The sequence below is a fragment of the Ptiloglossa arizonensis genome, chromosome 6 (assembly GCF_051014685.1).
Source record: "Ptiloglossa arizonensis isolate GNS036 chromosome 6, iyPtiAriz1_principal, whole genome shotgun sequence".
NCBI classification, from domain to species: domain Eukaryota; kingdom Metazoa; phylum Arthropoda; class Insecta; order Hymenoptera; family Colletidae; genus Ptiloglossa; species Ptiloglossa arizonensis.
The window spans coordinates 19397433-19412659 of NC_135053.1; the positions used below are offsets into that span (position 1 = coordinate 19397433).

Genomic DNA, 15227 nt, shown 5'->3' on the forward strand with positions numbered 1-15227 from the left:
TTTATTTACTCATAATTTTTTTTGATTTATGTATATACCATGTAATTTACCAAATATAATATTTTTTGCTAGGAACGATGCACTTTGTCGTTGCACCGAGTACCTCTTCCCATCGGTTTTCACGAAACTTTGCAGATCTGTAGACCTCGAGTTCAAGGCGGTGAAATTACTACCCAATGTTTCACCCTCTAATGCTATCTTAAAAATTATCGGAGGTAAAAATTTTTGTCGACAAATTTTTGATAGCTTTTTGCAGATAGAAATAAAAGAATTCGATAAGGGGAAGAAATCATTTGTATCGGTTTCAATTAAATTCAATTTAATTCTCTTTTCAATTAAAAATTCCCTACAAGTATTTTGTGGCAACATTTTCAACCGTATTACCAATTGATACTAATTTTACTCAATAAAAGACACAGTATTCATATTTTTCCTTGTATAAACAACAATGCGTCCAGTAGTGTAATCCTGTAATTATCTCCAGAGTCTTTCCACGTTCTACGTTTAAATTAGGAACTATTCGTACATGAAAGAATGCAACTTATGCAAAAATGCATTCGTACACAGAAAAATGCACCCACTTCCGACCGTTTACCGGTCAGTTACTGATTCCTCGTACCGTTTACGTTAAAGGATTCATCGACGTTTAATTCGAAACGCAAAGCTCCAGGCGTTCCGATCGTAGCCTACGCGTACCATAATCTCATCCGAGTCGGGGCGTACACGAATATCCGAGCACGCATAATGCCACGGGCGTGGACTAATAGATCCGGAGGAACGTATATTCGTGAACGCAGGAGGGCGAATGTTTCCACTCCGCTTAGAGCAGTTTACTCCGTGGACCTGGATCAATGCTCAGGGTGTGTACTTGGATCGATTATGCGCATACGTTAAGAACACTTTATTTACATTACGCGTATTTCATATTTATGTACTGTTCCGAAAGATAACCAATGCTATCGGACGAGAGAATAACTCAGAAGTGGGCTCTAGTGCGCTCCTAACAATAACACGCGTAGATTATGGTTCACGGGAACACGAGCTCGAGTAAATTGTACCAAGCCTGTATCTCGGATACTAGAATGTTAAATTTCCAGAAACAAATTTGTTGTTCTTTTTTTTTTCTTTTCATCCAGTATCGAGAAATCACATTTTCAAAAGTATTGTATCATATCGATTTCGGTTCGAGTTGCGAGGAAAAATGAAAATAATCGGTACCGGGTTACGGGAACGTTTCTTTTTATCGATCGAGTCGAATCGAGCGAGCCTCGAATTGAATTCTCTCCGCGAAAATCGAAAAGCGAGATCGTTCATCGATGTCGTAATCAGTCGCGGCCTACTGCGGTTAATTTTAATATCGATTTCTATTCTCGGCTCGGGAACGGTCTTGACGTTATCGCGGCCCCCGCCCCCTTAACTCGCATTTTGCGTTTTTCCGGCCGCGTGTCAAGCGTCTCCGTTTATCGAGGGAGCCGCGGGACTGATAAAGCGACAGAAATCGAGCGCGACCGGAGCAAATTAGAACGGAGCCGTACGCGGGGACACTAATATTGGGTTGTTCGGAAAATCGTTTCGTTTTCCAAAACGGAGAATGTATAATTTAATCAAATGTTTATACGCTCGAAAAAAATCGTGTTTTTACCAAAAAAAAAAAAAAAACGAAACGACTTTCCACGAACAACCCAATATATACCCGAACTGTATTCGAAACGCTTATTTTCATCAGTGCGTATTCACCCTTTGCACTCGAAAATTCTTTAAGTCGTGAAATTAATCTGGAATGGAACATTTTTATATATTTCGTATACGTGCGTTTACGCTCCAGAAGAACGTGATATTTAAATTCCAATTTGAATTCCAAACTACGAAGTTTTTCCAGATCGAAAACTCTCGAGTCCAAAGGGTTGATCGACGAAGAAGGGGAAAGGGTTGGCTCACCGATCTCTCTCAAATTCGAAGCATTTATCGAGGTTCTCGCGAAACCTACCCGCGTGAATTTTGAGCCTCGTAGCTCGAGCAGTTTTCGAGATATTGATCCTCGAATCTGTGATGTACTGCGAGCAGTTGCAAAGAATGCCTACGAGGGATCTCGACGCGACGAGAAACTATCTCTTTGTCAATAAATTACAATGAGTTGGTTTATGGAATGCAAAATTAACCGATAACGTAATAGTAACCTTTTACGAAAATTCTGATCGTTAAATACGAATTTCGTTCGTATGCATTCTCTCCAGAGAGACAGTATAGATTTAACGCGAAACAAGTCTCTGCACTGTTGTAAAGTGCAAAGATGTCCGGTGTGGTCCTATGTAACTTCAATTAGGGGAACTCCACTATAGACGAGCGCTATCTAGCGGAGAATATCGATATTTTTGAAATTTTATCACGGATGACTCAGAAGGGATAAAACAAAGGGTCGTTGCCATTGTTCATAGGCAAGACGGTCGATTTATTGTTCTGCTCGAAGTAAAAAATATTGTACTGGGTGGTACGGAAAGTCATTTCGTTTTTTTTTTGGTGAGAATGAAACACGATTTTTTCAGAGTGTATAAACATTTTATTAAATTATATATTCTCCATTTTGGAAAACTCCATTTTGCAAATTTTAACCGCTTAAAAGAACGCCATAATTGTGTTATTGTACGTCTTGGTAAGTATTCTGTTGTTTTTCGTATATAGTGGACCGGTTTCCAGAAACGTCTTTTTTTAACAAGCTTGCTGCCCCTTGGTTTCGTACAGAACACGCGGTGGAACGGTTTTTCGACGCGCGATCGTATATCTTCCCTTGTTTTTCCAAACAACGAAGACAGACGTGCGATCGCGCGGCAAGAATCGCTCGCCCGCGTCTGACCTAAAAATCTTAATTCGGTGACCGCATTTGTTACTTCATCTCCCTACAAGACATCTGCCAAAGAAGCGGAAAATGAAGGATTTGAAAAACCGGAGAAGGATTCGTGGAAGAAAATAAGAAATTAACCCTGTCGGAGAGCTTGTGACAAAATGCGATAGTTGTGAATGGAGCACATTACCGAGGTACGGAATGCTACGAAATAAGTAGAAGTCGTTTCTTGTTCTCGAAATTTCACAATGATATTCATTATATTTGGTAATATCATTTTACTTTATAAAATATGAAACTTTATAATAGTAATTTATTTTTTTATATATTATATTATAATGCTCGTGTAATATTTTTGAATACAATATAACAAAATTACTAAAGTATTTAAAGCGAAATACAATATTAATAATCAAGTTTCGTATGATAAAGTTCAAAGCATGGAACCACGCATAAGCCAACATCGCATTGTGAACAATAGTACCTTGACTCGTGACTATTTCCGCGTTTACTACAGACGACACATTTTCAAAATTGATTTTTTTTTTCATTCGAGGCATTTTTCATGCCAGATACTCGATTAACAAAAATATCTCGTGTGAAGTATGAAATAAAAGTATATATTGTACGAACGTATATATACGCTCTTCGTACATGAATGGTCATTCTTCGAGGGCGTGTATATACGCCCGCCGGAGCGAAAGGGTTGATTGCGCAAACATGAAAGACCGTGGAATCGTCTGGGTAATTTGCACGAAAAAACACGAATGACGCAACGCTCGCGAAGATCCCTGCCCGGACGTGTACTTCCCCTCGTTAGAGGGCAGAAGGATTCCGATCCGTGGCGGACGACCGGACAACACGGTCCCCGTGTTGATGTATAAATAGAACATTTATCGCGGCGTGGTTCCGTATGAAAATACCCAATAACGAAACCGTGGTGAGTTACGACGAGCGTTCGCGAAACGGTGTCTAAAATCGGCCATTGCTGCGTCCGACTGTACGTAGCGCCGAGGCATTATTCGTCCCACACGCTCCCGGCCGTTATATTGCGCACGACCGACCGGTCGATCCTTCCCCCGTGGTTTATGTCGAATGCGTTTTAGCCGGTGTGCGCGTGTTTATGTAAATTTCCCGCGTACGCACCGAGTGACTTACACCGCGGAACGTTATCCGCGGTGTGAACATTAAGAACGTCGGGCCGGGGCCACTTGCGCGCGCCTGACGAAAAGTACAACCTGCGCGCGCACGCCCCTCGGTGGATGCTAACCCGGCAGCCAGTGTCGGGCGCACTTTACTCGGAACGACCGAATAAAAGTTACGTACCGAGTGGCATTCGTTCGTTGCCAACGAACGAAGGATTATCGACGAAGTAGACTTCGCGAGCATTCTCTTCTTGATGAAACGAAAGTTCCAACGTTTATTTTCGCCCTCCTAGGCGGGTGTATATTGATCTAGGAAATAGAAGGTGAACGAAAATTTCAGGGGTTGGGTGGTTTGTCTCTAGTAAGAATTACGTACTGTATTGTGTCAGACGTAGTCAGCCTTCGACGGCACAAAAATTTTTCGATACCACATTCCCCCTACGGATGGTACTAGGTAAATGGTCTGTAGGTCGGCCATATTGAAATGGCTGTTGGAAGATAGCGTCCGTGCACGTATATCTAACAGTTGACTACTACTGAGAACTACAGGATGACTTGGAAGGATTCATCCGTGGAATAGTAACCCCGGTAGTCTGTAGAATGAGGTTATAGAGTTAAATACTCCCCAATCCCTTCCAAAGCTCACGGTTGACAAAGTGTTTGGGTTAGGTCACTCGGTCGAACCAATCGAGATTGAAATCGTCACGGTGGTAGTCCCGAATTGCGAGATCAAGCTGAAACGTAATATACCAAAGTACAGGGTACAATCCTTGAACGCACTTTCCGTGGTATTGGTATTGTTGGCGATTTGGTTGCAACAGGTACCGGTAGATTGAACAAAGATTCCAATCGGACTGCTGAGCGAACTACATGGAATAAAGTAGCTTAGATTAAATTGCAGGGCTCTGGAATCTGCGCTTTCTATAGCTCCTTGAGCCGGCCAATAAACGCGAATGCAAGATCGGTGATCGTGTTGTCTTATGCGATTCGACGCGGACAGGCGAGCTCGCTCCCGCGAAGAAAAGACGATAAAACGCGCGTCAAAAGTGCGGGACCACTGTTGAAAATTTATAGCTGCTTATAAAAGCCTATGGGGAACGCAATGCGACCGACCACCGGCCATACGCCATAAAAGTCTTTGGCGCGGACAACGTGTGGATCGAGTTTTAACTGCCGGTAGTCGAGGTTGTACAGTTTGCGCGGAATTGGCAATAAAACCGCGCGCGAGTTGTCTCCGATAACGGTGGGCAATTCCATTGTTTCGATCGTTCGGACAAGTGTCAGCGACAGTGGCGCCCCTGCAATATGCCTGAAAATTGTCTCGTAGGTCCGCTAACTTCCCCCGACCACTTGGGTCGACGTTAGGTGCGATACAGATAGTATTACCACCCGTGGATCACCTGAAAAGAATATACCATATCGCCAACTTCAAACCCCTTCGTTTAGGGTAGTACACTGCTCCGTTAAATCTTTTGATAAATATATTTTTTAATCTAGTCGTTAAGTACTCGACGAATTATAAAGTATTGGGTTGTTCGGAAAGTAATTTCGTTTTACAAAATGGAGAATATATAATTTGATAAAATGTTTATACACTCGAAAAAAAATCGTGTTTCATTTTCATCAAAAAAAAAACGAAATGACTTTCCGAACAAAAATACATTATGTGTTGGCCCCTGATAAAAATTTGTATAGATAGCAGACACGGAAAAATAGTTTAGATCGTTCGGTTTTTGTTTTGTTACTTTTCAAAAAGTAACGTGCGTTTAGCTCCAATGAGTGAGAAGTGAGTACGTTGTTTCCCGTCTTGAAAAGGATACGGTTGGTAACCATGGCTACAGGCTGTCGCGTCGAGCACCGCCGTTACGGGAGTGTCCCGAAGGAGCTGTTGGGTTCTGTCCCACGAACCGACGCGCATAGGCATCGCTCGCGCGAACCGTGTTCTGAAACGTTATCGGCGAACAAAAAGGATTCGACGGACCCCTCGTAAACGTCAGCTTGTTATGATCGGCAGCTTTCACCGGCGTTCCACTCGAACAGTTAATTAATCGTGTCCTGATGCAAGCGTTTCTACGCCGTCGGAAGCACGTAATTGGCTGTAAATTCTTTGTCCGTGGCGCATCGTTATGCGGTCGTTCTCTATCTACTTATCGGGTCCCCGTTGCAACACGTCGTTGGTAATAAATTTTCGACGCCTCGTTGCAAAAAGCTGTGGGGGATACCGACCGATTCGGTGAGTTGGTAGTACTGGTCAGTTGGTAGCACTACAATCCTGCGGTAGATCAGTGCCGCGTGAACAGTTCGCCTTGTTGCGCGGTAATTAGTTTCGCAGGTTAATTTCCAAGAATCCCTGGACAATGATGTAAAAGTCAAGAGTCGTTTACCATGCGTGTCGCACTAATGAATAAAAACACAATCACGTGCAATTATATTCGTCACCGCTGTGTGAAACATACCGATAGGAAACTCTTGACAGTAACCTCAAAAACGCGTTTTACAGTTCGCGATGGAACGAGTCTAGATCAAAGGGACTATTTGAATGATTTAATAGGAGATAAGATTCACAAATTTCTACTTTACAGTTCGGAGATTGAAGTGTGTGTGATATCTTACGAGTACAATACCGTTGCATTCCTCCTTTTTACCCTCTCGTTGCTCGGAAACCTGCCGCAACGTACCCTAACCTACACAAATCTTCCCGAAAAATGTCGAATATTTCATACCGAATCGCGTCTTTGAGATTTTTCACGCTTCTCTACAAGGAACGATGTATCACGACCCAGTCGCCCGTCGAGTCTAGCCGCCCTCGAGCTCGAGAATCGCGCGTCCCATCGTGTCGAATCCGCCAACGCGAGCCATGCGTCATCGTTTCCGTGAAAAAAAGAGAAAACAAAGAACGATTTTTCGATCGCCAGAAAAAGATTCCGTGGAACTGGTTTATCGAGGTAAAATTTTAACGAACGTTGCTTTATCTCCTTGCCGTCGATAGGCGTTACCAACTGTTCTTTTTTTGAAACGACGATACAAAAATCATATTATCTAACCCACTTTAGTTTATTATTTTCTGTATAATATATATATTACGGATTGCGTCAAAGGAGTAATTTTGATAAATATATAGGTAATCTGTGAAGAAACACATATTGTTATATTTTCAATTATATACTTTTATGTAGTAATATTCTCCATACGATTGATCCTACTTTTGACATAAAAACATCGAAGAGAGTTTAGTGTACTCTTTTCTTGCGATCCAGGGATGGTAACCCTACTCGTTGATGATTTACACGTAACGGAATACGTTTTGTACGTATGAGAGAGGGTACAAAGAAAAGAAAGGGACTTGGGTTGTCATAAATATCGCGTCTGCTTTCTAAAACCCGTCGCAGCGCCCCCTAAAAAACCAACCTCACCGCTGAACCTCTAAATCGAACGCGGCGGACACTGACAGCCGGATACCGCGAGCGAGCGAGCGAACGGACGCCAGGCTCGATTTCGCGCGGCCGTTCGTTCGAGAAATTAAGATCGATTTCACGTCTAACGAGCGTCGCCCTAGCCTGGTCGCGGGACAAATAAGAAGGGCGGAGGAACGGAAAGATGAGATCGAGCCGGTTGGTCGTTCAACCGAGCCAGTTACAACGGACGGCGCCCATGATCCGGTCAGTTTCGCGCGGAGGAACACGGTGAGAATAAAGTCGCCCCGAAGCGAGCGAATGTGCGACGAAGAGTGGTACGGGGCGACAGCCGCGAGAGGGACACGAGCGGCGATGTCTGGAAACGGGGAGAGGGGAGATGAAAAAAAAGCGACGAGACGGGAAAGACAAGGACGAAGCGAATCGGGAAGGTGTCGAGTGAATCGAACGAGGCGAGAGAATAGAAAACGTAGGCGGATGGAGAGAGACGAAGCGACGGTGTGGAAAACATCGAGGAAAAAGAGGGAGGGTAACGCGTACACGTTGAATACTTACGTGGGACGGATAATACTTCCTTGGCGCGTGTAATGTGCCCGTCCGGCGGCGCCGGCGCCTGCATGCGTTCTCTGTCGCTCGCTCATTGTCTCCCCTCTCTCTTTCTTCCCTCTCCCTCTCTCTTTCTCGTTGCAGTGTATTTATAGTATATTATTATTATAATGTGTTCACACGACATGACACAGATTTGATGTGACCAGATTTGCAAAACTCCGATCGCAGGACTATGCGAATTGAAACGAATCTCGTTCCCCTCCCCTCCCTTCCCCCTTCTCCGAAACGATACGTACCAAATACGAAATCGAATAGTGGTAGTGTGTGAAAGTTTCTGTTTTTCTATTTTAGGATGTGACTATCGAGACGCTTCTGGGCGCCAAAGCGTGTACAGTTGGAAAACAAATTTTTTGTTGCAAAATGTTTATCGAACGAATAAACACAAATCGCGCACGAACTGGGTCGCATTAGTAAAAGCGTTGCAACGAACATGTAATTTCATAAAAAGTTTTTTTTTTTTTTAAGTGAGTTTGAGGTATATTTAACCCAAACCTAACCAGGCCAGAAGCCATTCCGTTTATCTTTCGTGTTATTATCTCTTGTACTATTTAAAAAATGTAAATAGTGGCTACATAAATTTACCGGTCAAAAGTATTATTAACCTACTCTCACTGCAGAAATCAGAAAGTGCATATACATTATCGAGGTAACGATTTTATGCTAACATATGTATGTATGAATGCACACGTCCGAGAAGAGGATAAAACGAATAAACGATAGGTTTACGCGCAAGACAATGAATACTGAAAATGGAAACAGGTTTTCATTTCGATGCTCTTTAAAGATGCATTTCCACGGTGTACGTTTTTACGTAAACACGGCGACTGATCATCGCAAATAATATGTATTCGGGTCAGCTGAGCGTGTCTAACCGCCGAACGTTGAAAATCCGGTACATTAACCGGGAAAATTATTAATACGGGGCGGATATGTCAAATCCGAGACGTCCGGCCGCATTGCACAGATTCCACAGCGGCGCCCCCTGTGAAACCGATATACTTTCGTATGGTAATGTCCGCTAGGTGCGCCAAAAATTTCTCGCGTACCTAAAACGAGGTTATGGTTGCAAGTTCGAGCTTTCGGCGCCGTGTCGGCCTTGGTTATTCTCGTCGCGACGTAAATCGACCGTTATTAGCTGTCGATTTTCAACGAAACGTTATTCGTTGCGAAACGAAGTGGCTGCGTTACGCGTACCGAAACTCGTAATTGACTCGCGTAGCAGCGGCGAGGAACGCGCGTCCAAGCCGAGCGTTAATTAACGGTTCAACGTGATGACGATACAATCGCAGTGTGCCGAATTGCGTTGATTTTCGCGTTATTGCTTCCTCGTGGACGTGACGCGGTATCGACGCAATGAGAAATCGTTTCCGAGGTGGACCGTCACCCGAGACGCGTACATAACCTTCCAACATGCGTGAAAATTTGTCGAGCGGTCAGGAAGTCGATATCGGCTGCAGGCAATTCGAGCTACTCGAGTTCTCGCGACCGTGCTGGTCATTATTTAACACGGCGACGACAGAAACTGGTGTTTAACGCGGAAGAGGAAAAAAAAGGCACACCACCGTCAGGTCTGTGTTCATTTGAATTTTTCCTCCGTGGCGCCGTAATTAATTGACCTCATTGCCGGCCGCGAGTTGCCGACTGTTTTTTTATCCCGTTGCTTATCGTAATGAATTTGTCCCGACGTCGTAAATAAAACAACGCTATCGGGCGTTGCGAATTTTTCCCCGTTCGGTCTGTATATTCTCCGCATCGATTAAACGCGCGTTGGAACGCATGTGGAAAACGAAATCGCGTTCGTGTATCAATGATTATTGGTCGTTGCGTAGTCGGGAGATATAGCGCGTTCGCGCGAAGTAAATAAGCCACGAAGACGGGAGTACGTCGAATGTAGTCTAACAGCATCGAGCGTAGGGGGAATATAATAATAATAATAATACTACTAATAATAATAATAATAATATGTACACAACTATATTGCGCCAGAGTTGTGTACGATACGAATCGAAGGAATAAAGTGCGATGTAAGTAAGGATAAATATAGAGTTACCATGCGAAGGCGAAGTTATTAACCTAACCTAAAATCACGAGAGCCAACAGAACGCGAGAAAAGCATCGGGAGACGCTTTTGTCTCGAATTATATCTCGAATTGTAGGTCTCGACGAGCTATTTTGGAAAAAACTTCTCTTTTGGGGGTAACCGGCCGTTTGTTTTCGAGATAAATGGGATTAAAAATACCGTGCAACCGTACACGAGTGACAGTCCGGTAACGAATGAACAGAAACACTCTCGAGTTTGACCCTCGTGTAGTTTCGTATTAACGTGTCGCGCGAATACGTCCTGCGTTGTATCTCTTTTTACCTACATATATCTTCGGACATTCGACCGTGGAACGCTGTATCGAGAAAAACGTGTCGATCTTTTGCAGACGGGAAAACACGGATTATTTTTTTCTTTTTTCTCACGGACATCTGAAAACGTCCCGAGACGGGATTTATCGTAAAGTCCTCGGAAACGACGCGAATCGAGCGCGGCGAGCGTCGCGGAGAAATCCGTGAAACGCGGCGTACACGGCGTCGCCCTCGATCCGGTTTAATTAACGGCTCGTGAGGCCACGAATAGATCGACGACGAGCAATAATAATCGTTATCTCGTGCGCGGAACGGGCGATCGTTGTGGCCCGTCGGATACATAGTACGCGCGGCTGATCGAATGTAAACGAGCGGCCTACTCCTTGTTCGACGCATTTGTTGTTCTATCGTCGTTCACGATAAGGTTCGTGACAGCGCGTGAAATGAGATCGACAGGGTTAATGGTCGGTTGGCTTTACGCGGGAGACATATTTAATCGGATTCGAGCGTTCCAAGCTCCCATGTCGGTTGTTCTATTGTCGGACAACGTCGTAGATGTCGCTCGGCAAATTAACCGACCAGATACGCGCGTATCCGAAGGTAAAAGAATTCTATCGTAGAAAATATTATTTACATCGTTGTCGGTAATACATTTTTAAATCGTTAATCGTAGTCCTAGACACGACTCGAGATTTCCTTTACGATACTTAGATCGAACCGTGGATAGAGGTTAAGTGTTGCTTCGATGAATGTCACGTGACGATAAGTAACGGTTACGGGTTAGTTTTCGTAAAGGTGGCGTCACGTTCGGTGTCGCTGGATCCGAATTGATTCATCGAGCGATGTTCGATGATATTTGACGATGGTTTGAGAAGAAATACGAGTAACTTTTGAACCGATTCGAATCTCTCGGAATTACGGGAGGATTTAATATTTGTATCAAAGACGTATAGCAACAATAGTAATTACCGGACCGATTGTAGCAGTGTCGGACGTTTATCATTTCCTAATTACGTCACGTTGCGTAAACAATCGGCGCTGTCGTTGCTTCCTGTTTGCTTAAATCCCGATGGTTGAACCCTTTTTCCTCGAACCGGGTCCGATTTCAGAATTTTGCGCAACTGGCGTCCATCCAAGGCGCCGGCGAACTTATTGCAGGGAAACGGACGCAGCCGCTCGATCGAAACAGAAACATGGTACCGACTGTGTTTGATCACCGTCCCTCGAAGCTCCTCGTTTGTATTTCCCTATGTATACCCGGCTACCATCGATACATCATTCAGGTGGCGCGACTAGCGGAATGCCAGACTCGACGCGTTTGATGCACGCTACAGCTTCTCTTTTTTACCCCCCTTTGCAATGTTATTAAACGAGAGTTGCACGTTGTGCAAACAGCGTGCCGCGTCATTGAGTGTGCAACATCGTTACATTCTGTCGGTGGAAAAAGTACTTCACGGAGTAGCGGCTTGATTTACATAGACACGTTCCAAAGAGATTGCAACTGTCGCAAACCACGCCACGTCTGTGGCCATTTTGTACGACGTGGTGTCAGATTTTAACTACGCGATAATAAAGTGCACTAAATATGGAACATAGTATGTATTCCGAGTGATGTGCGGTGCATACACGACACTGATCTATAGTTCGTAAATATTTCATGATTAATGTCCAAAAATATTTATTTTCGGTAAATTGAACTTTAAAGTTTGGAAAACCAGAGACTTTAATGCTCAAGAAAAGAAGATACGTGAATATAACAATAATACAAATGTAACCGATAATTCCCATAATTTTTGCAATTGCCTCCTCCTATTTGTTTACATTTATTCTTGCGTTCTAAAATCTTTCTTTTCGTCACTGTATCTTCACGAGACCATTATCAACGGATCAGTATAGTACAAACCGATAAGTATAAGTACAAACACTGCCACATTTGAACTACTTCTAACTTCTTATAATTAAATGTTCTTTACAAATGCTTCAACTAACGTACAATTAAAAGTAGTCCGAACCCAGTCGTGTTTGGATTCATTTTCATCGGGAGAACCTCGCGAGTCTGTTGGTAATATTATCGCAAGGAATAAACAAACGTTTATTTCCATTAATGCGCAATGTACATTGTTACAGATTTCGTTCTCACGAGAGAAAAAGAGTCGTTGTTTCACCACAACGATGAAAAAATGTTCAATTCCGATCGTTTCCGTAAAACGCGTGGAAATTCTCCCGACAGCCACCCGGTGGCGCATCGAGCGTCGGGGTATCTTGCGTCATGAAAATCCCCGCATTCCGTGGAGCGCGGTGTCGACGTTCGCCGAGTGCAGCGTTCAGCTGAATGAACGAGCGTGTCAGCGGAAAGCGTTTTCAAGAATCGTTCGGCGGGAGCTGGTACCGCGCCACCGAGGGGGAAGGTGCGGGGGCAGGTGTGTCGAGCAAGGCGCCGGAAGGTCGTAAACCGATTCGGGCTACGAGGTCTCCCCTGTCGGCCTCCGGGCATTATTCGCACCTCGTGTTGTAAAATCGCGCGTACCTGTGCCCCGTCCGGTGGTAGGTAGGGGGCGCTACGCCTCGAGATCCACTCGAGGGGGTTCCCTCGGGTCGCGTGTGAACGAAATCGATCTTTCCTAGACTCTTGTTTAACATACACGTAGTTCGAGATACTAATTTAAAATTCAAAAATGCTTTTGAACGGCCCGGTGTAAATCTCGAATATCGTTCAATTTTTGAACCTCCGTCTCAACGGATCCCTTAAATCACAAACGAGTGGGTTCACCCCTACTTCGAGCGGCCCGTACGCGCAAAGGTTTATTGGAGGTTTTCCCGCGGGATAGGTCGATGGTCGCCTTTGTCGTGAGAAAAACGGTCGATCAAGTCCGTGGGTGAACTCGGGGTAAACCCCGACCGTGCCATCCGGCGCGATTGAGAACGTGCTTCCGCGCTCGGCCGCGGGATTATCCGCGGCGCGGGGTACGGCCAGGTGAAACTACCGGTATAACTTCATCCGTACGGTACGGGCCCCGTTTCAGTTTTTCGTGGAACCCGGCCATTGTCTCGGAGATTAATGGTGCCGCGGAAACGGTTTTCGTCCCGGCCCCGTAGTGGGAGACCCCGAAAAGAGATTCGCTCTTTTGTGCGACTAGACACTGGGCCACGAATACACAGGGTAGACCGAGCTAGCTCGTTTCTGGAACCATTCAAACGGACCCGTTCTCGACGAAATTAAGTCCCCGGGGTGGTTTTCGTTTTATCGTCCCGCTTTCACGACCACGGGCCTTTTCACCGCGGCACGCGCGCCCCCTGCCCCGTAAGATTTCTTAATTGGCCGACGAAATTAATCACTCGAGAGAGGAACTCCCCCTCTACCCCACTGGCCCGCTCTTTTGTGCCCGGTGCGTTCGCGACTCGACGCGTTCCAAGTAAGGTTGTTCGGTTGATTTAGTACTCGTATCTTCGAAACGTTGATTTATTTTCGTTAAACTTTCGCGTGAGATTCCACACCGTGAACGAAGTTTTTTTACTTACTCGAAAAACGATTTTCAATGTTTTCTATTAGGGAATAGATATTCTATTTTCTACATTACGAAGAGGTTAGTAAATAAATCGATTCAATTTTTGATCAAAGTAATAGAGAATAAAACGAAAAGTGGAGGATAGGGTATTTTTTTTTTATTTGGATCGATTACTTGACGGCGAAGTAGCCGATAATTCAAATTGCGCACGGGACTTTGGGAACACCCGGTGCAACTACGAGGCTCGCAGATCGCATCGAAATGAATCGGACGCGACGCGAATATTTACCGAGGATAGTTCTTCGCTTACTCTGTCTCGCGGCGTTCTGGGAGTAGTGAATGAACGCCGCGAGTGAGACATTGAAATGTTATGATTTTTAAGCGTCAGAAAAGTGAAAGTACGGGGCGCTTCCCCTTTTCGCGAAGCGTCTGCGCGTCGCGTCACGCGCACGCGGCACTCGCGTCTGCGCAGAACGATCGCCCGCGATCGGCGACGTTTCGCGAGATCAACGCCACGATCTGCGACTCGCGAGCGCTACGAGAGCGGTTCGTTGGTTCACACCAACGTATTCGTTTTAAATACGCGGACCGAAAATAGTGCGCACCGAGCGTTCAATTCGACTGCATTTCCACCGAACGCATCGAATTCGTGAATATATGTAACAATGCACAGGAATAATACATAGAAAGATTAATAATAATATAATCTTGACGTTTTCTCGATCGATGTGAAAACGTGTGTCGAGTCATTAGCGCATTTGTCAAGATTATGGAAAAAAGGAATCGCGTCGATACTTTTATCCGGTTTGTTAATAATAATATTAGAACATTAGTGATATCTTCCTTAATTTTGTCCCATTTTTCCGCACAGTATAATTTTACGATACATTTTCCACATTCTGATACATATTTTAAGCAATTCGTTGAACCGCGTTGACCCGTGCAATTGTTGCGCGACACGAGCCAACGAACCTAACCTCAATTTGGCCGTTTTTTAAAGTGACGCGCATAAAGCGCTCGGTGCGAACTGTCTCTGTCCTGTAAACGATCGGGATAGCGAAATAATGCGATCGCGTCGCGCGCGAGCGTGTGTTTTTGAATGCAAACGACGAGGCGGAACCCGCAGCGTTAATTTAAACCAAAGGTCACCCCGACATCGGCCAAGGATATATCGATCTTGTTCTATAAGCTTCTAGAGTCATATTTTAAGCTCGCAATTAAACCGGACTCTGCAATCAAGATTTCCGCATGGCGCGCCTGCTTGCAGCTTTTATCATCATTTCGTTTGACGCGTTAACCGTTAATTTCGAATCGCGATAGTTGCGCAATACGTTTCGGATAACGTCCATTTTATCGATAATTT

General features: G+C 44.6%; 2 protein-coding genes across 2 annotated transcripts in view; both read left to right on the forward strand.

The window, feature by feature from the left end:
- The window catches only part of Sog (chordin short gastrulation), a 136073-nt gene that overhangs the window by 4349 nt on the left and 116497 nt on the right, over positions 1–15227 (forward strand). The window lies entirely within an intron of this gene.
- LOC143148403 (uncharacterized) lies at positions 7244–8498 on the forward strand. Its single transcript, XM_076314705.1, has 3 exons — positions 7244–7290; positions 7436–7667; positions 8298–8498. Exons 1-3 carry the CDS (start codon positions 7244–7246, stop codon positions 8415–8417), a joined length of 399 nt encoding a protein of 132 aa, XP_076170820.1. The 3' UTR covers positions 8418–8498.

Excerpts from the sequence above, each read along its gene's own strand:
- LOC143148403 (XM_076314705.1), top strand. The coding sequence starts at position 7,244 with ATGGTAACCCTACTCGTTGATGATTTACACGTAACGGAATACGTTTT. Across the intron at positions 7,291-7,435 it reads CACGTAACGGAATACGTTTT|CCGGATACCGCGAGCGAGCG; the intron begins GTACGTATGAGA and ends GGACACTGACAG. Across the intron at positions 7,668-8,297 it reads GTTTCGCGCGGAGGAACACG|GATGTGACTATCGAGACGCT; the intron begins GTGAGAATAAAG and ends TTTCTATTTTAG.